Source organism: Vombatus ursinus, unplaced genomic scaffold (genome assembly GCF_900497805.2).
Source record: "Vombatus ursinus unplaced genomic scaffold, bare-nosed wombat genome assembly UNPS02014786.1, whole genome shotgun sequence".
NCBI lineage: Eukaryota > Metazoa > Chordata > Mammalia > Diprotodontia > Vombatidae > Vombatus > Vombatus ursinus.
Genome location: NW_020954564.1, coordinates 44,547,457 through 44,569,104, shown reverse-complemented (window position 1 = coordinate 44,569,104; position 21,648 = coordinate 44,547,457). Strand labels below are relative to the sequence as shown.

At 41.2% G+C, this 21,648-nt stretch overlaps 2 protein-coding genes across 2 annotated transcripts; both read right to left on the bottom strand.

Moving 5' to 3' along the window:
* Nucleotides 1-1,436: 1,436 nt before the first annotated feature.
* Nucleotides 1,437-2,387, bottom strand: LOC114046938 (olfactory receptor 1K1-like). Its single transcript, XM_027867573.1, has one exon. The coding sequence runs from the start codon at nt 2,385-2,387 to the stop codon at nt 1,437-1,439; it is 951 nt and encodes a 316-aa protein (XP_027723374.1).
* A 12,052-nt stretch (nt 2,388-14,439) lies between these two features.
* Nucleotides 14,440-21,356, bottom strand: LOC114046923 (olfactory receptor 5C1-like). Its single transcript, XM_027867555.1, has 2 exons — nt 21,306-21,356; nt 14,440-15,417 (listed from the first exon to the last, which is right to left on the bottom strand). The coding sequence occupies exons 1-2, from the start codon at nt 21,354-21,356 to the stop codon at nt 14,440-14,442; spliced, it is 1,029 nt and encodes a 342-aa protein (XP_027723356.1).
* Nucleotides 21,357-21,648: the final 292 nt, after the last annotated feature.

Genomic DNA, 21,648 nt, shown 5'->3' with positions numbered 1-21,648 from the left:
TCTCTTGAAGGTCTAGCAGAACCTGCTAATTTGGCAAAATTTCAAGGACAGGCCTGGCAAAGACTGTGTGAGTTGGAGCACCAGCCAACATCAGGACAGGCTCCTCCCCAGAGAGTTGACTCCCAGGTAATGATTATTTTTAGGCATAATTGCTCATAAAGAGAGACCTTCTATTAAGACATGAAGGGTTTGTGGCCTGTGCTGGGAGAAGGACTGTATCCACTGATAAAATCATGGAAAGAAGTTCGAGTCATTGTACTATGAATAGCTGGGTGACTGAGCCTATGAAAGATCAGGTTATACATAGGCATGTTGTGTCTCCATCCTGAACTATAAGCTACAGGAAGGCAGGGTCTGTGTCTTATTTTAATTTTGTATCTTCTCCAGTCCTGAATACAGTGTTCTGCACACAGCAGGTGCTTAATGAAGGTGTGCTTGAAATGAAGTATAATTGATAGGCAGTGTGGTACAGTGGATAGGGCACTGTCTTAAATCCTGTCTCAGACATTCATTGTGGGACCCTGGTCAGGTCACTGAAAGTCTCTGGACTTCAGTTTCCTCATCTGTAAAATGAAGGTTCTGGATATGGTGACCTCTAAGGTCCCTTCCTGAAGCTACATGGCACAATAGAAAGACTTGAGTTCAAATTTAGCCTTGGGCACTTACTAGCTGTGTGACACTTAACCTCTGTTTGCCTCAGTTTCCTTGACTGTAACACGGGGATGATAATGGCAACTATATTACAGGATTCTTGTGAGGATCAAAAGAAATACTATTTATAAAGCACTTAGCACAGTGCCTAACACATATTAGGTGTTATATAAATGCTTATTCCTTCCTCTCCCCTTCCAGGTCTAATTCTATAATCCTATGAATTGAAGTAAGACAGAGTTGGGGTTGTAATCTGGGAATATGCCTTTGCTGACTTAGGTTCCATTTTCTCACAGCATAGAGTTCAAGGAAAACTCTGAAAGGGCCAGAGAAGATGAGGGGGAGGAAAGAAGGGTGCTGAATTGGAGTGTGAGACCTGGATTTGATTTCTAGCTCTGCTATTTATCTCCCCTTAGACAGGTCACTTAATTCCTCTGGGCATCAGGTTTCTCCTCTGAACACTAAGACAGTAGAGCCTAAAGCTGAACTTCTAGTTCTCACATTCTGTGACTTTATGATTGAGGGGACGTCTCTGCATGTGGGAGTGCATCTATGCCTGAAAACAGCAAAAGCACTGGATTTGAAGTCAGAAGATTTAAGATCAAATCTCAACTTTGCCACTTACTGGCTGTATGACTTTGGTGAAGCTATTAACCCTTTATGAGCCTCATTTTCCTCATCTGTAACAAGAGGATGTTGAACTAGATAATCTCTTCCAACTCTAGTACCCTATGATTCAGTTGATTATTGGCCTTCTCTGTCTCTCAGGGAAGCAAGTCTAGTCCTTAGGTAGGCTCAACTGAGATCCTACGTCCAGTAAAGAGAGACCGGAGTGCCCCTTGAACATCTCGGTTTCTGAGGCTGTAAATGACTGGGTTGAGCATGGGGGTCACTACTGTATACATGACAGTGGCCACATGGCCCCGTTCAGCCTCATATCGTGCTGTGGGCTGGAAGTAGACTGCAATGATGGTGCCATAGAAGAGACCTACCACGGCCAGGTGGGAGCTACAGGTAGACACAGCCCGGATCCGTCCAGACGCTGAGGGCAGGCGTAACACAGCAACAGCAATGGCGCCATAGGAGGCCAAGATGAGCAGGAAGGGTGTGACCACCACAGCAGCCCCCTCTGTGAAGATAAGCAATTGAATATGGCGAGTGTCAGAACAGGCAAGTCGCAGCAGGGGCTGGTGGTCACAAAAGAAGTGGGGCACACTCCGGGAGGCACAGAAGGACAGGTGGGCCATGAGCAGGATGTGTAGCAATGAGTGGGTATGAGAGACAATCCAGGCAGCTGCCACGAGTCCTGTACACACGGCCCGGGACATTCGGACCACATAGTACAATGGGTGCCGGATGGCCATGTAGCGATCATAGGCCATGGCAGCCAGTAGGTAGCTGTCAGTCACGCCCAAAGCAAAGAAGAAATACATCTGAGTTAGGCAGCCTGCCCGTGAGATGGAGCGGTCATGGGCCAATAGGTTGGCCAGCATCTTGGGCACAGTGACAGAGGTGAAGCAGAGGTCGGTGAAGGAGAGGTGGGCCAGCAGGAAATACATGGGGGAATGGAGGGCTGGACTGGCCCGGATGGCTGCCACAATGAGGCCATTCCCCATCACGCCTGCTATATACAGGACTAGGAATAGGGCAAAGAGAGGCCGTAGTTGCCCGGGGCTTGTGGACAAGCCCAGAAGGATAAATGGGGCCCCATCAGAGGACCTGTTGGTCTCATCCATGTTCTGGTTAGTCCTCCACTCAAGGGAATTTGATTAAGTCACCTTCCCTCTCTGGGCTCAGTTTCCTCATCTGAAAAATTTATTTAATAAATACTTACTAAACACCTACTCTGAGGAGAAGACTGTTTTTCATTCTAGGGGAGAGCCAAATTTGAGATGATATACACAGTCTTTCCCTCATTGAGCTTACATTCTAGTGAGGCAGCTAGGTGATACTGTGAATAGAATGCTGGGCCTAAAGTAAAGAAGACCTGAGTTCAAATCTGCCCTCAGATACTATCTATGTGACCTTGGGCAAGTCATTTAACCTCCATTTGCCTCAGTTTCTTCATCTATAAAATGGGGATAATAACACTTATCTCCCTGGCTTGTCGTGAGGATCTAATGAGGCAGTAATTGTAAAACACTTAACACAGTACCTAGCACACAGGAAGCACTATGGAAGTGTTAGCAATTATTACTAGTAGTAGTAGTGGTAGTAGTAGTAGAAAGAAAAGATACTCACATCAATAACTATGATTCACAATAACATGAGTTCATGAAGTAGAAACTCTCAACAACTATATGAAAATTGTTCCAAATCACTAATAAGAGAAATGTAAGTTAAAACAACTCTAAGTTTTCACCTTATACCCAGTCTGGAAAAGAAAGGATGGTCAGTGTTGGAGGGACTGAAGGAAGGTAGATATACTTGTTAGTGGACCTGTAAATTAGTCTAATTATTCTGGAGAACAATTTGAAATTCTTCTTGAAAAACAAAACAAAACAAAACAATCCGTTCTTACTGTTTGACTCACGATACACAGCAGTTATTCCCAGGAAGCCAAAGAAAGAGAGAAAACATATTATGCATTCCTCATGCAAAGTTATAGAGGTGAGAGACGGGATGTCATGTATAAGGAATAGCTAGCAGGCCAGTTATACTGAAATAAAGACTGTTTGAAAGGAAGTACCACAAAATAACATTTCTTTCAACTAACACATTATGTTCTTTGCTCTTAACCTGTTACATGTACACCAATATAGCAAAGTATTTCTAGCAACATTTTTCATAATACCCCCAAACTAGAAACAAAGTATCTGCCCATTGAATGAGGGATGACTGAAAACACTGAATGTAATAGAATAGGTTTGTATCATAAGAAACCACAAATATGAAGAATTTAAAGAAACTTGGAAAGACTTGCATGAACTAATGCAGAGTGAATTAACCAAAAAACATATATAGAAAGTATAAAGAAATATATAAAAACATAAAAAATATACAGAATGCCCACATTAATGTAAAGAAAAACAACATTAATGGATAGCAGAACTCATATCAATCCAATAACCAATCTTGGCTCTAGAGGACTAATGATGAAATGTATTTTTTCTTGGTAGGGAGATTGTAGGTTATGCAGGTACTGAATGAGGCATACACTGTCAGGTCTGGGCAGTGTGTTGGCGTGTTCTGTTTGTTCTTTTTTTTTTTTACAAGGGAGTGTTCTTTTGCATTGGGTATAGGGAGTAGTCACTGGGAAATAGTAATAATATAAAAAGAAAAAGCATCAATACAACATTTAAGTAAAATGAGGAGGTACAAACACTGCTATGTGAAAGCTGAAGGGCAGGCTGGTACTCATGAAGAAGAGATCATGGAAGGCTTGTTAGGGGGAGGTGGCTTTAAACAAGAAGTTCCCAAACTTATTTGGCCTACAGTCAACTTTTAAAAAAAATTGCTCCATGCCTCCCCCAAAAATCTACTTCCTTTAACCTTTTAGCAGATGTTTTGAAATTTGTGTCATTTAAAAAAGTACAAATGTATTTTTAAAAAAATGATGCATTTTAAATTAAATAATTTATTGCAAATATGTGGGTTTTTTCCTGCATTGAAATTTTGATGACACAATATTGTGTTATGTGACTGTACAGTATCATATTGCAAACAAGTCATTACACACACATATTCCTGCCAATGCATGCTGAACTTCTTGACAATGTGCAACATGCCTGCCTGCCTTGTTAAGACCTGTTGGTGAACTTGAGTACTGATTGGTTATAACTTGTATTTTGTGTGTTTATTTGGAAAAGAATGTAATCACTATGACTTTAACTCTGTTACACAACAAATGAAACATGTATAAATGGTTTTTCAAAATTTTCTTCTCTTCTTTCCTTATGCTCTCATAGCCCCCTTATTTTATTCAACACTCCCCGATTGCACCTGAGACTACTACCGTACCCCAAGATCGGTCCAGTGCCCCCCAGGGGGAGGTATCACCCACCTTGCAAAAGGATGGGTAGGCCTTCAACAGCTAGGTGGTACAGTGAATGGAGAGCCAGTCCTGGGATGAGGAAGACTCATCTTCCTGAGTTCAAATAAACCTTGGACACTTACTAGCTGTGTGACCCTGGGCATATCACTTGACCCTGTTTGCCTTGGTTTCCTCATCCATAAAATGAGCTAGAGAAGAAAATGGCAAACTACTCTAGCATGTTTGCCAAGAAAACCCCAAATGGGGCCACAGAGAGTCTCTCTCTCTCTCTCTCTCTCTCTCTCTCTCTCTCTCTCAGTGCCAGGGAACCAGGGAACTCAGGGCCTTGAATGTTAGGCAAGGAATAATCACTGGGGGGTTTGAGCAAAGGAGTGTACAACCAGACCCATATTTGAGAAAGCATATTCCAGTAGTGTTGTGAATGGACTAACAGGGAAAGAAGGGTCATATAGTCAGTAAGACTTATTGGGAGGCTATTGTAATAGTCCCTGAAGGTGGCACTGAGAATCTATAGTGATTGGATAGCAGGAGAAATAGAGAGAACAGAATAGATGTAAGTGATTTGTAAAGGTGGAATCTATAGGACTTGGAAATAAATCATATGTGAGAAGTGATAAATTGGGAAGAATTAAAGAAGGTTTTTTAGCTTTCAAACATGGGAGACTGGTTGAATGGCAGTGCCACAGAAATACAGAGCAAAGCCAGAAAGGAGAAGTAGGTCCAAAGAAAAAAGAGAATAAGTTTAAGACTAGTGAGTATTTTCAGACTGAGGGTGATAGACTAGTTGATTTATATTAGGCCTTTGTCAGCCCTGTCATTCTATGTTCTAATACCCTAAGGTCATTAGAAAGAGCACTGGATTTGGAGTCAGAGGAACTAGGTCTAAATCCTGACTGCTTCTTACTCCCTGTGTGATACTGGGCAAATAACTTTCCTCTGAGGGCCTCAGTTTCTTCATCTAGAAATTGAGGGGGTTGGATTAGATAACCCTTAAAGTATCTTCCAGCTCTCAGCCTGTAATTATAATCCTTCCAGAACCATGACACTTATGATATTCTATGTTCTCTGTTCTAAAACCTGTTTTAAGTCTAATACTCCATGTTCTAATGTTCAATTCATTTATTAGATACCTACTATGTGCAATGCACAGGGATAAAAGACACAAAGGAAACAGTTCTTGCTCTCAATGAACTTATATTCTATTTAGGTTGGGGGTGGAGTAGGAATATAATTTGTACACAAGTAGGTAAATGTAGAGTACATTGACCATAATTTCAAGAATGGGAGAATGCTAGTAACCAGTAGGTCAGGAAAAGTTTCATGTGGGATGTGGGGCCTAAACCATACTTTCAAGAGAAGGCAAGGATTCTTCTAGATGGAGAGGAGGATATTACACATTCTAGACTTGTGTAAGACTGGAGATGGAATGTCAGGTACAAGGGACAGGTAGCAGGGCAGTTTGACTGAAATGAAGAATGTATAAAAGGAATTACAATGAGGTAACATTCCTTCCAGCTCTAATACCCTGTGCACTTTGTTCTAACATTCTACGTTACTATTACTTTTTTTTTTAAAGACAATTAGGGTTACATGATTTGCCCAGGGTCACACAGCTAGTAAGTGTCTGAAGCTGGATTTGAACTCAGGTCCTCCTATCTCCAGGGCTGGCACACTATCCACTGTGCCACCTCACTGCCCATAACCTTCTGTAATCTAAGGTCCCTTTTAGTACTAATGTTCTATGTTCTAGGATCCTTCTCTGCTCTAACATTCTCTAATTTTCCAAGTTCTATAGTTTCCTTCAGCTATAAAAAAATTCCATGTTCTATGTTCTAATGTCCTTTTCAGCTTTAACATTATATGCTCTAACATTCTATATTCCAGCTCTGATATTCTGTGATTCTGATTCTGTGAGTGCTGGGTGGTCATTTCTTACAGATGGATGGCTTACCACCTTCGATTTCTGCATTTTTGAGAATCCATGTGCCCCTAAATGCTGGATTACCACTGTTCATATTTCCCTGATTGTTCTGCTGGTATTCTTTCCTGTAATTCTGCCTACATCTAGCTTCTTTCCACACAATTGGAAACATTTTCAGTTTATATTTCTTTCCTCATCCCTCAAATACCAATTAAAAACAAATTCATAAATGTAGTGTAAATATCATGGGAATTAGAGTCAAAGGATCTGGTTTTAAATTCTGCCTCTGCTACCTGTCTAATCCTTGGGCAATTCATTTAACTTCATTGGGCCATGGTTTTTATCTGTGGAATGAGGATCCCAGTCTCACTCTTTCACTGTGTTGCTACGGGGACCAAATGAGCTAATGAATATCAATACACTGTTAAAGCACTACATGTATATTAATTATTGTTGTTATCATTATATATCTGTATGTCCATTTGACAAGCACTTATTAAGTACCTACTATCTACCAGGCACTGTGTTAGTGCTGGGAATACAAAGTGAAAACAAAATCATTTTTGCCCAAGTTTCTGCTTAAGTTTGAAGGAAGTTAGGGATTCTAAGACAGAGACAAGGAGCGATTTCCTTTCAAGTAGGGGAAACAGGCCAAGACCCAGAGAGAGGAAATGGAATGTCCTGTGTAAACCATGTTTAGCTGAAATATAGAGTGTGTGAAGAGGAATTATATGTAAAAACCACGGAGAGGTGGTTAGGGTCAGATTGTGAAGTACTTTAAATACCAAACAGGGGAGTTTGTGTTTGATTCTAAAGACAATACAGCAAGCCTCTAAGGAGTTTCTGAGAAGGGGAGTCACACATTGTAATAATGTGGCATGATGGAAAGACCCAGAAGTATGGGGAGTCAAAAGATGTGAGAATAAGTCCGGCTTTCTCTCTGGATCCCTTTGTAAAGACTGTGGACAAATAATTTCAGGTCTCTGGGCCTCAGCTTCTTTGTCTGTAAAATGAAGATAATAATCTCTGGCTCTCTTGCCTCTCACCCTTACAGAATCACCTGAAACCAAAATGAAGTAATAGATGCTAAAACCTTTGTAAATCGTAGAGCTCTCTATACGTATGAAACATTGAGGATGACAATAACAATGATAAATCAAATCCTCTGGGGACATTTACTCACATGTAGCCCAATAGAAAGCTCATATACAGAGCTTGCACAGACACAGACTCACCTGTAAGATAATCATAAGTTTCCAATTTCTCCACCTCATCTTAATCCCATTTCAGATATTTAGTGAGAGTGGGTACTCAGTGGCAGAAAGAAGTCTTTAGGGAGGGAGAAAGGTCATGCCCCAGAAGAAAACTTTGGTAGGTTGAAGGGGGCTCCCCTCTTGATCATTTCCTTCAGGCCAACAGCCCTCTGACAAGTCCATAGAGAAGATGCTAACTCTTTTACCTCTTTCTCCAGTCTCCCTGGCATCGTCTCTTTTACTTGTTGTGTGGGTCTGTGCTCTCCTATGTGAAATCTTTTCTCAGACCCCACTTCATTCACCCTCCAAGTTAAGACCTCAATGGCCCAGGGACAGGATCAGGATGTCCATGCTTGGGAGATGGGCTAGTTTAGATGCTATAGGGGAGAGAGAATACACTGACCACAACCCCACAAACCCAACTGATGAATATCTCTACAAACGAACTGCAGAGACAAACTAACCAGCCTATTCGAATGCCTCTTTCAACTGGTCCCAGCAGATATTTAAATAACTGCAGACAGTCACACTCATGAGGAAGCACAGAGGGTCACACAACACACAGTGACATACAATCACACCCTCATAAATGGATACAATACACAGCAATGCTCTCACATACATAGTTATCATACAAACATGCATAAATACATACACACCCAAGGCAGTTGGGCAAGTCACTGGACTGGAGACCTCAATTTCTCCTGCTGTATAATTGAGGAGATGTTGGACAAGATATTTTAAAACTTATTTCTAGCTCTAACATTTTATGTTGTAAGATCCCTTCAGTTTGAATATTCTTTATTCTAAGGTCTCTATCCAATGTTGGCATTCTAGAATTCCAAAAGTCGCATATACTCACAACCACATCCTTCAATACGGTTACAAAAACCATTCCCATAAACTATGGTGCTTATAGTCTCTCCCAAACACCCACAGGTACACCATCACTCACGTACACAAAGGAACAAATAAACATATGCATATACCATCAGTCCCAGCTGACTTCATTGGGGTCTAGCTCCCTGCCCCTGTAGAGTCTCAGGACTCTTCTTTAGATACAGCTGAGTTATAATTGGAGGGAAAGAGGTGGAGGGGTTATATCCCCTTGGTAAAATTTATTACTCAAGACCAGTCCAGCACCTAATCAGAAACAGACCTCTCTCCCTTCCCCCAGGTCCCCAAAGCCAGGAGACAGAGCACATTTGAGGTTTGGGATTTGGTCTCTGGGGGTCTCATTAATATTTTCCTCTGTGGAACCAGGTTTGGGGCCTCTGTGGAGCTTGGAGGGGCCAGGAGAATCATGGAGTCAGGCAGTGGGGTGAGGGTAGTAACTCCTCCAGAAACAGGGACCAGTTTCTCTGATAGGAAACTATCATGATAAGCCAAGATAAGAATGTAGCTTCTGCCTCAGTAGCCCATGTGTTTCTGAGAATAGAGTGAATGGACTCTTTCTATTCCCCACTGGTTTGAGCAAATTACTCTGAGGAGAACCCAGGCCAAGGGGACCCTAATGAGACATAAGTGGGGGTGGGGGAAAATGGGAAGTGCTCAGAGTTAATACTGGCAGCCCATAAAGGAGAGAAGAGTTCTGGACTATGAATTTGGAGACTCGGGTTCAAGTCTTTATCCTCCTATTAACTGTACGTGTACCCTTGGGCAAGTGACTATACCTCTCTTCACTTGGTCCCAGTTGCCCTATCTATAAAAAGAAGGAAGGTTGTGTGGTACCATGGAAATAATATTAGATTTGGAGTGAGAAGAACTGTGTCCAAATCCTGGGTTTGCCAAGTACTACCACCTTTGTGATCCTGAGTAAGTCACTTTATATCCTTGAACATCATTTTCTTCATCTGTAAAATGTGGGAGTTGGACTAGATGACATCTATTAAATACCAATTATTTGAAGGTCCCTTCCAACTGTGGATCTATGAGTCTTCCAACTCTAAATTGATGATTCTATGGAGGAGTTTAAACTCAGTCTCTGAGATCTGCCCAGTCTTAATATCCCATTTGGAAAGTATCGTTCTCATTACAAATGCAGCACTATATTATTAACCATAGACTTCATCAAGAAGATTAGGGTAATAGAAATGGATGCCTGATAGTTTGGGCAAAAATTTCTCAGCCTCCTTCTCTTCAACCTCCCCCCTTCCTTTTGCTCTGACCTTGGGACAGGAGGAGGGGGCTGCCCTTCCTGCCTTTTTTCTGGTGGGTAGAAGAGAGAGAAACCAGGGAACTGAAGATTTGGAAGCACAAAGCAAAACTGCCACCATGGAGAAGTATATGGGAAGTCTCTAGCTCCTGGGCTCTGGAGCCAGTTGGTGAATGAATCATTTATAGACAGGCCACCAAGGGTGGGATGCTGCCTTATTGAAATCAGCTTGGGCTGCAGAATGAGGCCAATGATTCCTCCTTTCCCCTCTTCTCTTTTCCTATTTCTCCTAGGAGGATGGGTATCTGTTTCCCAGAGGAAATTTATCAGTGTGTCTTAAGATTTTATTTACCTCTTTATGTTTAAAAGCTTACTTTGTTTTCTTGAGCTAGTAAAGGTTGCAAGGCTATTGATTAAAGAATTGTCAAACTGTGTAGGGCAGCTAGGTGGTGCAGTGGATAGGGCACTGGGCTGGGAATCAAGAATTCTCATCTTTCCGAGTTCAAATCTGGCCTCAGACATTTAAGGCAAGGCACTTAATCTTATTTGCCTCAGTTCCTCATCTATAAAATGGGCTGAAAAGGAAATGTCAAACCACTCCAATATCTTTGCCAAGAAAACCCCAAATGGGGTCGTGAATAGTATGAAATGACTCAACAACAACAAACTGTGTGCATTGTTGCTCTAATCCAGCACTGACTAGGAGGTGATTGAGAACAGCCTGGGAGAAGAGAAAGATTTAAAACTCCTTTATTTTGCCAGAAAGACAGATTTCTGATTGGGAGCTTGGAGCTGAAAAGAGTATCACTGATTCATTTTTTTTCACAATGTCTCAAGGCATAAAAAATAGATTTGTTGCATTTGTTGCTCCAGTGCTATTCATCCAACTCACACTCACATTCATAGTTTGAGATCCCCAGAGGAAGACCTGACTATTTTTACCAATCTTCACCCCTCACCCCAGGATCGTAGGTGTTAGGTTTCTCGTACTTATGTTCAAGTTCCTACTAGAGAGCAACCCATTAACAATTAGTCAGTCAGTCTTCATTAGCTTTTAGAAAATGAATTTATTGCAAGAATGGCTCTTGGTGAATACTGGAGGTGAAGACATTCAGCTCCAACCACTGATGGGGCCTTTGATAACAGCTCTGGATCTCCCAGATTCACAGGGTTGCTTGGGTATTCCCATAGGCTTAAGATCAAGGAAGAGCAAATATCAAAGGGAGATGGCTCCATCCCAGGCACAGGTTTGTCCAGGCAGGACAAGTCCAGGTGGCAGATGGGGTAGGAACCCTCCACCCAAGCTTGGCACCGGGGAGATCAGAGTTGTCCTCATACTTCAGAGCCAGAAGGAAGAGAAAGAAGGAAGAATGGGTTGCCCCTTTTATATTGCTACTCAAGTTCAGCAACCAATCACATAACTCTTCATCTCGTAATACAAACTCTTAAATCATCATAGCCAGAAAGTAGGCTGACCTCAGGCTTCAGCACAGTTGCTTGGACTGGACCTATGCAGGAAATATTTGTGCTTGCTTCAAGGACCGTTCCTTATAGGCCACAGTCATATTCACCAAGGTATTTCTGGCAAATTTGTCAGTCTCAGTACATTGGCAGGTGACTGGTTGAGTTGGCATTGAGACAAGCATTTCTCGTTACCATGGCCTGGGAAGAGAGGAAAATCATTTCTCTAGAGGTGAGATGCCAGGATTGTTGTTAGAGAGGAAGTCACACTCCAGGAGGAAGAGTAGCCCAGCCCACAAAAGGAGGAGAGTAAGAGTAACTGACAGCCCTGCCTGCCAACACATCAGCTAAGGGGCAATCATCACTATTACAATGATATTCTAAGATTATATCACTCTCTAGTATTGAAGTCTTCCTCCAAGACCTCATGGTAGAGATGTGCTCTTGGGTTCCCTAGGCTCTGGCAGGTCTTAGCAAACTAGAAAGATCTTAAATCCTGGCCCAATAATTTTGTCCAAGGATCAGCCTCTCTAAGAGCAGAGAGGATTCTCAAAGGTTGATTGGAAAGTGATCTTTTTTTTTTTTTGGAGGGGGTGGGGAGCACAGTAACTCATGAAGACCGCCTGTTGGAACATAGATGGACCAAGGTCTGTATAGGTGGATGATACACCCATACTGATGTTATCTCAGACTGCCAAAGTGTTGAAGTTATTTATTATAAGACTAAGTTGATAGAGGTTCTTTTATTATTTATTGTAATGTAGGTGGAGATTGCTTCTGCCTATTAAAATTATGCTGTCTAGAGGCAACTAGGTGGCATAGTGGATAGAGCACCGGCCCTGGATTCAGGAGGATCTGAGTTCAAATCTGGCCTCGGACACATAACACTTACTAGCTGTGTGACCCTGGGCAAGTCACTTAACCCCATTGCCTAAGCCCCACCCCCCCCCAAAAATTATGCTGTCTAGTGTAGCTTCAGTTAAGGCCATAGCTGCAACATGGGGAGAGAAAGCTCCAAGGCACAAGACTCCCAGAGTGTCTCATGTCTAGCCTCAGGGTTCAATTAGGTGGATGATGAGTGGGATGAGAGAGGGAAGCAGGCAGGTTGAACTGAGAGGAGAAAAGGTAACATCCTCGTGGAGCAGTATTTAAAGAGCAGATAGCAAGAGTTTAGAGAAGAACAATCACATGGAAAGAGAGGAGGGAACCTGAACTTAGCAGCAGGAGAATTGTGGTCACAAGTGGATTTGGCAAGATGGGACAAGGGCTAGAGAGTTATGGGCAACATGGAAGGAATCCATTTGGCATAGCTTGGCATATGAAGAAAAGTGAGTTCAGCTTTTGTCAGCCAGCCTCAAGGCATCACCATGATACAAGTGGAAGGGTTTCAGATCACAAGACCAGAATTTGAATCTAAGCTCTCTTACTTAAGACCTGCAAGGCCATAGACAAGTCATTTTTACATCTCTGGGTTTACATGTCAGTTTCTTAATATGTAAAAGGAAGTTCCTTCGAATTCTAGATCTATGATCCTATAATCAGCATTGCACCAGCCTGCCTCCCTGAGGCTTCAGGGAAAAAAAGAAAAGGATAGAACCATAGTCCAAGATTCACCATCAGGGCCATGAAGTCTGAACTGACATTTTTCTGCTGTGGTAAGGAAGCAGAAGGATTAAAGTGGAATTAGATTATCTTTCCCTTGGAGGTTAAGAACATGGCAGCCATTGAAGGCCTTTTGCCTTTTATATTTATATATGTTTTGTGTGGTCTACCATAAAGATGGACTTGATGGGGTGGGGAGAGAGCACAAGAATAGACTGAATAAGTCAGTCAATAAGCATTTATTAAGTGCCCACTATGTGCCAGGCACTGGAGAGTTGATGACCCCAAACACCCTACTGAACCTAGGGAGTGGTAAACTCCCTCAGGGTAATGCAAGGGGCCTGGGTGGGTAGGTGGGGAAGGGCTCAGTATTACATTTTAATTATCTACTGGAGTAAAAATATTGAGCTATGAATTAGAAGAGCTAGGTTTCAACCATAGTCACTATCTAGCTTTAAAATAGTGGTTGAATTCTGAAAAAATTTTTTTTGGAATTATGCAATAAAGTGACAAAAAAGTCCATTTGACTCAGATCCTACAGCTAAGCATATACCCCTAAGGAGGTCAAAGACAAAAAGAAAGGCCCACACCAAGATATCAGAGCAGTACTATTTATAATAGCAAAGAACTAGAAACAGAGTAGATGCCTATCTTTTGGAGAATGGTTAAATAAGTTGTAGTATATGCATGCAATGGAATATTCTTGTACTATAAGAAATGATCAATGTAAAGAATACAGGGAAGCATGGGAAGATTTATGAATTGATGCAAAGTGAAGTCATCAGAACCAGGAAAACTAGACACAATGGCTACAACAATTTAAATGGAAAGAACAGCAATGACAAAATTGGACACTGTGTATGACTATAATGACCAATATTGGCCCCCAAAAAGTGAGATGAAAATGCACTTCCCTATGATTGTGGAACACTGCATACTTTTTGACTTGGTTGATGCATTGGATAGTTTTGCCAAACTATTTTATTTTATTTTAGTAGTGGCTCTCTGGGTGGAGGAGTGGGGAGGGATATATTTGGAAATGAAAGTGGTATAAAAAACAAAATATCAATAAACTTGTGAATTGAGTGGTTGAACTGGATTGTTTTTTACAGTCCCTTCCAGTTCGGAGTTCTAAGGTCTCTCTGAGTTCGAAAGTTTTCTGTTCTTTTAAGATTCTTTCCAGTTCCAAAGCTCTATAATTCCACCCCAGACTTAAACCTAATCCCAAGACTACCCAGAAGCACATTTTCCTTCCGTATCTCTATGGGAACAAGGGTTCTTTATCCTCTCTGGCTCTTTAGCCATTTTAAAATATGATAATGGTTGAGAGAGAGAACCCTTTCCCTCATTTCTTTGCGATATTCTCCCCCCGCCCAACTCCCAACCCAGTCTTCTAGTTCCTTCACTGTTGCAGTTGGGAAGGGAAGCAGAGTTGGTCCCGCGTCCTTCGAAGGGCCTCCTTAACCTCCTTGTTGCGGAGACTGTAGATAAGTGGGTTGAGGGCAGGGATAACGAGTGTGTAGAAGACAGATGCCATCTTGTCAGTGTCAAGGGCATAACTAGAGCTAGGTCTTAGGTACATGAAGATGAGTGTGCCATACAGCATGGCTACAGCCGTAAGGTGGGAGCCACAGGTGGAGGCTGCTCGCCTCCTCCCCTCAGCAGAATTCATGCGAATCACAGCAACAAGGATGAAGGCATAGGACACAGCAATGGCTAACACTGTAGCTGTCTGGATGAAACCACAGACAGCAAAAAGCAGCAGCTCGTTGAGGGAAGTGTCATCACAGGAAATGGCCAGCAGTGGTGGGATGTCACAGAAGAAACTGTTAACTTCGCGGGAGCGGCAGAAGTGCAGGCGGAAAGTGAATGTTGTATGGACAAAGGCACTCAATGCACCACCTAAACCTGAAGCAGCCAAGAGCATGAGACATAGGCGTCGAGACATGGTTGTAGTGTAAAGGAGTGGGTTCCCAATAGCCACATAGCGGTCATAAGCCATGGCTGCCAGGAGACAGCACTCAGCATCTGCCAGCCCTGCAAAGACAAACATCTGGATGGCGCAGGCAGCATAGGGGATGGTGGCATGTGACAGTAGCAGATCTATGAGCATCTTTGGGCCAATGGCTGAGGAGTAGCAGGCATCTAGGAGTGAGAGGTTGGCCAGGAAGAAATACATCGGGGTGTGGAGCCGGGCATCTACATTTATCAACAATACCATGCCCATGTTTCCCAGCAAGCTCAGAAGGTATATGGGGAGGAATATCAGGAAGAGGGCTACACGCAGGTCCCAGCGGTCAGTGATACCCAGGAAGATAAATTCATCTGGAGCTCCATCAATCCAAGTGATATTCTCCAAGGTCATCCTGTAGGATGGCACCTGGGAGAAAAGGCAGAATAAACAGAAGGTAGGTGAGTACTGCTCATCACAATCTGCACCCTCCCTCTCCAATCTCTAAACGAGAAGAGTGTGTAGAAAGGAAAGTCCCATGGGTCTTGGGGGAACGTCTTCCTGATGATATTCTGCCCAGTGGCCTAGTAACTTGGGAATGAGACTTTTTCCCTGACTTAGTGCCTTCCTTCCTTTGTGGGATGGGATAGAACTTGAGCGTTGGTCTTGGAACCAGGAAGATATATATTCAAGCACTGCTTCTGACACATATTGGCTGTACAACCTCAGGGCAGCTAGGTGGCACATGGGTAGAGCACTGAGTCTGAAGTCAGAAAGACTAAGCTTCCTGAGTTCAAACCCAGCCTCAGACACTTACTAGCTATATGACCCTGGGCAAATCACTTAACCCTGTTTGCCTCAGTTTCCTCATCAGTAAAATGAGCTGGAGAAGGAAATGGCAAACTATTCCAGTATCTTTGCCAAGAAAACCAAGAAAACCCCAAATGGGGTTACTTAAAACTCAACAGCAAAGTTCCAGGGCAAGCCCCTTAACCTCATAGTGTTCTGGGAAGTTCTCTAGGCTACAGAGAAGGTGCTAACCTGAATTGGTAGAGGGAATTTCTTCATCCAAGAGTTCGTTCTATCAATGAAATTGAAAATTAATCATTTATTTTCCAAAGACCTAATTTTAGGGAGCATGAGCTATATTGGGGGGCAATCTATATTCAGATCAAGATGTTATTTAACATTTTGAAAAATTATCTGAAAGAGGAAGTACGTAAAGAAAAATTTCAAGTTATGGAAACCCATCTAGGTCAGGATAGGCCAAGCAAATGAGTGAAGAAGGCTTTAGGTAGTTGAATGAGCAGATTAAGATGTGGTCATTAATAGTTGCTCACAGAATGTATGGAACTGATTAATGTAACATATTTCCTTTGTACCATATTTAATCACATACATAAAGTATCCCCCATAACAATGTAAGCTCTTTAAGATCAGGGGTCATGCCATTTTTCATCTGTCTAACCCCAGTAGGGAACATAGAGCCTTAGTAGACACTTAATAAATATTTATTGGATTATTTAAATGAGTAGAAGACCCCAACTCCACTTTCATTCTCCTCTCTCTTAGCCGATTACCTCACCTCTCACTTTATTGAGAGTTGAGGCCACCCATCATGAGCTCTGTTATCTCACCTTCTCCACCCCTCAAAACCCTTTTTCATCTTCTGTTTTATACATTCTATGAGGAAGTCACATAGCCTCTCAAAGATTCAGTTTGCTCATTTGTAAAAGGTTGCCATTAATGTTTGTCTATTTCATAGAGTCATTGTAGGGAATACACTTGGCAAATCTAAAAGCACTGCATAGGTGTGAGCCCTACTTATAAGGGCAAAACTCTCCACTTATGCCCTTGGTCTCATCCTATTCCTTCCCTTCTTCTTCATGAGCATGCTCCATTATTTTACCTTTCTTCCCAAGCCCCTTTCATTCATCCATTTATTTCTTGTTGCCTACAAATATGCTTATGTTTTCCCTTACTCCTATTCTTTAAAACAACAACAACAACAACAACAATGACAACAACAACTTTCCATTGACATGCCATCCCCTAAAGTTGTTATCTTATATTCTCTTCCTTTTTCACTACTGAACTCCTAGAAAGAAGAGCAATCTATACTAATTGCCTCCAATCCCTCCACTTCTTAGTCCCTTGAATCTGCCTTTTGACACCCTTTGTTGAAATATGATATCAATTTCTAAATTCAGTTTTCCCAGTCCTCAATCTCCCTCACCTCTCTGAAGCTTTTAACACTGCTGAACACCCACCTCCTTTCCGGGATTCTCTCTTCTCCCCTGGTTTTCATGGAACTGCTCTCACTTGGTCCTCTTTCTACATGTCTCATCATGACTACTTCTCAGTCTCTTTTTCTAGATAGTCACCATCCTTCTACTTCCCAAGAATTGATGTTCCACAAAGCTCTGTCCCTTTTCTCTTTTTTTTTCTGTCTCCCTTGATGATCCTGTTCTCTCATGTGACCTCAGTTATTACAACCCCTACATAGAAAACTCTTAAATCTATATGAAGTGTCCCAATAGTCTTAAAGCAATTTAAAATTTTAATAACTTTAGAAGTATAAATGATACAAACTTCCAGAAGCACTTGACATTTCATCATTTAACTTTTAAATATCTATTGATGTGTTTCTTATTAAAATTCAACATAACCACTGTCTTGTGCTTTACATTGCTCCACTCAATTTCTGAACTTTGTAAAAACTTCCAGCAGCTGCTGTTCAGTGATTGAAAGGATTTCATTTGTAATCCTAGCCTTAAGATCATGCAAAGAATGAGGATTTGATGCATACGTGGTAGCTTTGACGTTACCCCACAAGAAAAAGTATAATAGAGATAGATCAAGAGACTGAGGTGGCCAAGGAAGAAAACTTCTTTTACCAATCCATTGGTCTAAAAAAGTGCCATACAGAAACTGTCACAACACAATATATAATGACAAGGTGCCCCATCTTGTTAAAATTAAAATATTATTATTCAAGATGCACAAAACTCAGTAAAAAATAAATTTACATAATTAAACTTTCAAATGATTTTTGGTATGATTGTAGCATTTAGACTTCTAAAGTTATTAAAACTTAAAACTACACTAAGATCCTCTTGGATTCTTCTTGTTTTTTCAACCTTTTCCTTCTCCCATATCCAATTAGTTGCCAAGTTCTAGTAATTATACCTATACAAACTCACTTGGCCTTATCCCACTTTCTCCACTTATATTGTTACCATACTAGTTCAGATTCTTTTCACTCATCCAGACTATTGTAATAGCATCTTCATCTCTCTGTTTCCAGTCTCTCCCTATCCTTTACACAGTTGCCAAAATAATCTTCCCAATACACAGGTTTGAACCATGTTAGTCTTCTGTTCAAAAGATTCTAGTGACTCCTTATTGATAATATAACATGGTGTAGTGGAAAGAGTATCGGATTTACAGTCTCAGGACCTTGGTTCAAATTCCAGTTCTATCATTTACTTCATATGCCACTTAGGACAAGTCACCTAAATGTCTCTAAGCCTCAGTTTCCTTATCTATAATATGATGAAACTTGACTAAGACCTCTTATGGCTCTAAACTTATGATCCTAGGATCCTGGGCTGGTATCATGTAAGGATAAAATAAACTCCTTAGCTCATCACTTAAGGCCCTTCATAATCTCGTTCCTATAAATCTCTCCCATCTTCTTTATCATGATTTCCTTTCTTATACTAGTCATTGCAGCCAAACAGTTTTACTGCCTTTTTATTTGAACTTAATATACATCACCTCCCATCTCTGTTTATTCATTCATTCAAGCCATCTCTCATATTTGGAACGCACAAACAAATAATCTCTGTTTTGGGGTTGGATTTTTTTAATTCTTAATCTTCCTTTAAGGCTTAGCTCAGTTGTTATCTCTTTGACTCTTTTAGTTAGTCAATAAACATTTATTAAATACCTACTATGTGTCAGATATTGTGTAAAGTGCTGAAGATACAAAGAGAGGTAAAAGATAGTCACTGTCCTTTGTCTACATATCTTCTTTGTTTCCATAACTCCTAAGAGTGTACTTGAGGGAAGACTTTTTGCAAGTAGATAGGACCTAAACTGGGCTTTGAAGAAGTAGAGAGGTAGGAAGAGAACTAGGAAAGTAGAATGTCACCAAACTACAAATTCAAGAGTTTCAAGAAGGAAGTGGTGGTGATATTGGGGGGTGGTTGATAACACCTGCTGCAGAGTGGGGAAGGGGTCTGAGATGATAAAATTTAAAGCTAAAAGAAACTCTAGAGATCATCTAATCCAATGATTTTATTTTAAAGATGCAGAACCTGAGCATCAGAGAAGGAAAGAAAAAGTATTTATTAAGTGCCTACTATGTGCCAGGCACTCTGCCAAACACTTTATAAATATCTCATTTGATCCTCACTACAACCCTGGGAGATAGGTGTTGTTAAAGCTCTATTTTATAGTAGAGAAAACTGAGGTTAAGTGACTAGCCCAGGGTCACACAGCTAGAAAGTGTCTAAGACCATGTTTGAACTCAGATCTTCCTCACTCCAGGCCCAGTGCTCTATCCATTGCACTATCTAGTTGTGTAGAGATTGGCTCAAGGTCACATAGCTTGTAAATGGAAGAGCTTGGATTTGAATCTAGGTCTCCTGATTCCAAATCCAGTGACCTTTCCAATAAAACATACTGTCTCAAAGAGTGAAAAAATAACATAATTGCATTGAGGGTTTTAAAGATCACCAACAATCTCCCAAAGTGGTAGGGACAAAAGCTAAGGTGCAAGATGGAATTCATTCCCCATACATTGGACCGAATGGAAATAGAATTAGGTTCAATATGAGTTTGGATAAATTCCCATAGGGCAGAATATTGCAGCCTGCTTCTAATCTGTGACAATAATGTAGTGAAGGGTTGATGATATCCTTTATCAAAATAGTAAACTTTGACCTGCCTGTCAGCCCTCTGCTCATAACCTGTTGGTGACCCCCTTCTGCCTGTTAAGTAAAGTTCAGACTCCTCTGCCTGGCAAATCTCATACCACCCTAACCTTTCCAGTCTTCCTTCATATTGTTCCCTTCCACTCATTCTGCTCTCTAGCCAAACTGCATTAACATCAGGTCCCTGAATATGCCTGGAGCTCTCCTGCCTCATTGCCTTTACTCACAATGGTCCCTGTGTCTGAAATGATCTCCCTCCCATTCTTTGCCCAAATGAAATGTCACTTCTTCAGGATTTTTTTCTTTTTGGTGAGGCAATGGTGGGGGGAGGTAAGTGACTTGCCCATGGTCACAGAGCTACTAAGAGTTGAGTGTCTAAGGTCTGATTTGAACTCAGGTCCTCCTGACTCCAGGGCTGGTGCTCTATTCATTGCGTCACGTAACTGCCCCTTTCTTTCTTCCTTCCTTTATTTCTTCCTTCCTTCCTTCCTTCCTTCCTTCCTATCTTTCTTTTATAAAAAAGATAATATATTTGTTGCATTAGAATTTCATTCTTTAAAGGAGCCATAATGCAAACTCATGGCATTAATATATATGATAAAACCAAACAGCAATATAAGCAAAACACAAAACCAGAATTTAACAGGCAGAGTTTGTGGTTAATCAAAATATTTAATATGGCTTGTAATGGAAAGAAGTTGTATTTTCAAATAACTTGTTATTGCCACATTCCATTCACTCGCCATCAAGTGAAAATAAAATCATGATCTCCATCTTTAAATTGCATGTACATTTGCTCTACACTAATGCTATATATATTTTGTACCACATGGTATGCAATGATATATGAACTTCATTGAGTATGTATATGCAGTATATAGATAATTCTGTGACAGAAGAGGTATTCTTCAAGAAGCTTTCCAGGACACTCTTGGTCAGTAATGCCCTATTCCCCCTGGATCTCAAATAACACTTTGAACCTCTATAATGGATTTATCATGTAAGGTTCTATATTTTATTATGGCTTATCTATCTACTAGATTAGGAGCTGGCAAACTGTGGCCTGGGGGCCAAATCCATAGGTTGTAGGATTATAGCTACAGAGCTGGAGGGGACCTTAGAGATCATCTAGTCCAATACTGATTTTACAGATGAGGAAACTGAGTCTCAGAGAGGTTAAATGATATATCCTAGGTAGTAAGGTACCACAAACTCAGGTCCTGTGACTCCAAGGTTAGTTCTCTCTCTACAACAATTAGGTAGTGACTACCACAAGGAAAAAGGAGAGAGGAAACTTGACTCAGTCCATATCAGTTTGTTGACTTCTTCCCTGAGAGCTCTGTGCCTCAGTTTCCACATTCAGAAGTCAAGTGTCACCTTCACACATTGAGGAGCAGAGAGATTTTGTGGCCCTCTCCATTTCTTCATCTGTAAGATGGAGAACAAGACTTCAGTGCTTTGTGATCAAAGGGTGAATACTAGAATGTTTGATTTGGAAGGAACTTTAGAGGTCATCAATATACAATGAATAAAGGCAAGGGCAGTGACTCTGGAGATAGGAGCCCCGAGTTCAAGCCCGAGTTTTGCCACTTCTTAGGCATATGACCTTGAGAAAATTACTTAACTTCTTAGAGACTCAGGCTATTCATTTAGAAAATGGCAATATTAATCTATCTATCTGTCTACATCTTCTCTAATACTTAACTTTGTAAATGTTGCT

Bases quoted from the DNA above. Each gene is read 5' to 3' on its own strand.
- LOC114046938 (XM_027867573.1), bottom strand. From the start codon at position 2,387: ATGGATGAGACCAACAGGTCCTCTGATGGGGCCCCATTTATCCTTCTG.
- LOC114046923 (XM_027867555.1), bottom strand. From the start codon at position 21,356: ATGAAGAAATGGAGAGGGCCACAAAATCTCTCTGCTCCTCAATGTGTG. The intron at 15,418-21,305 runs GTGACACTTGAC...CTTTTCTCCCAG, and splicing joins CTGCTCCTCAATGTGTGAAG to GTGCCATCCTACAGGATGAC.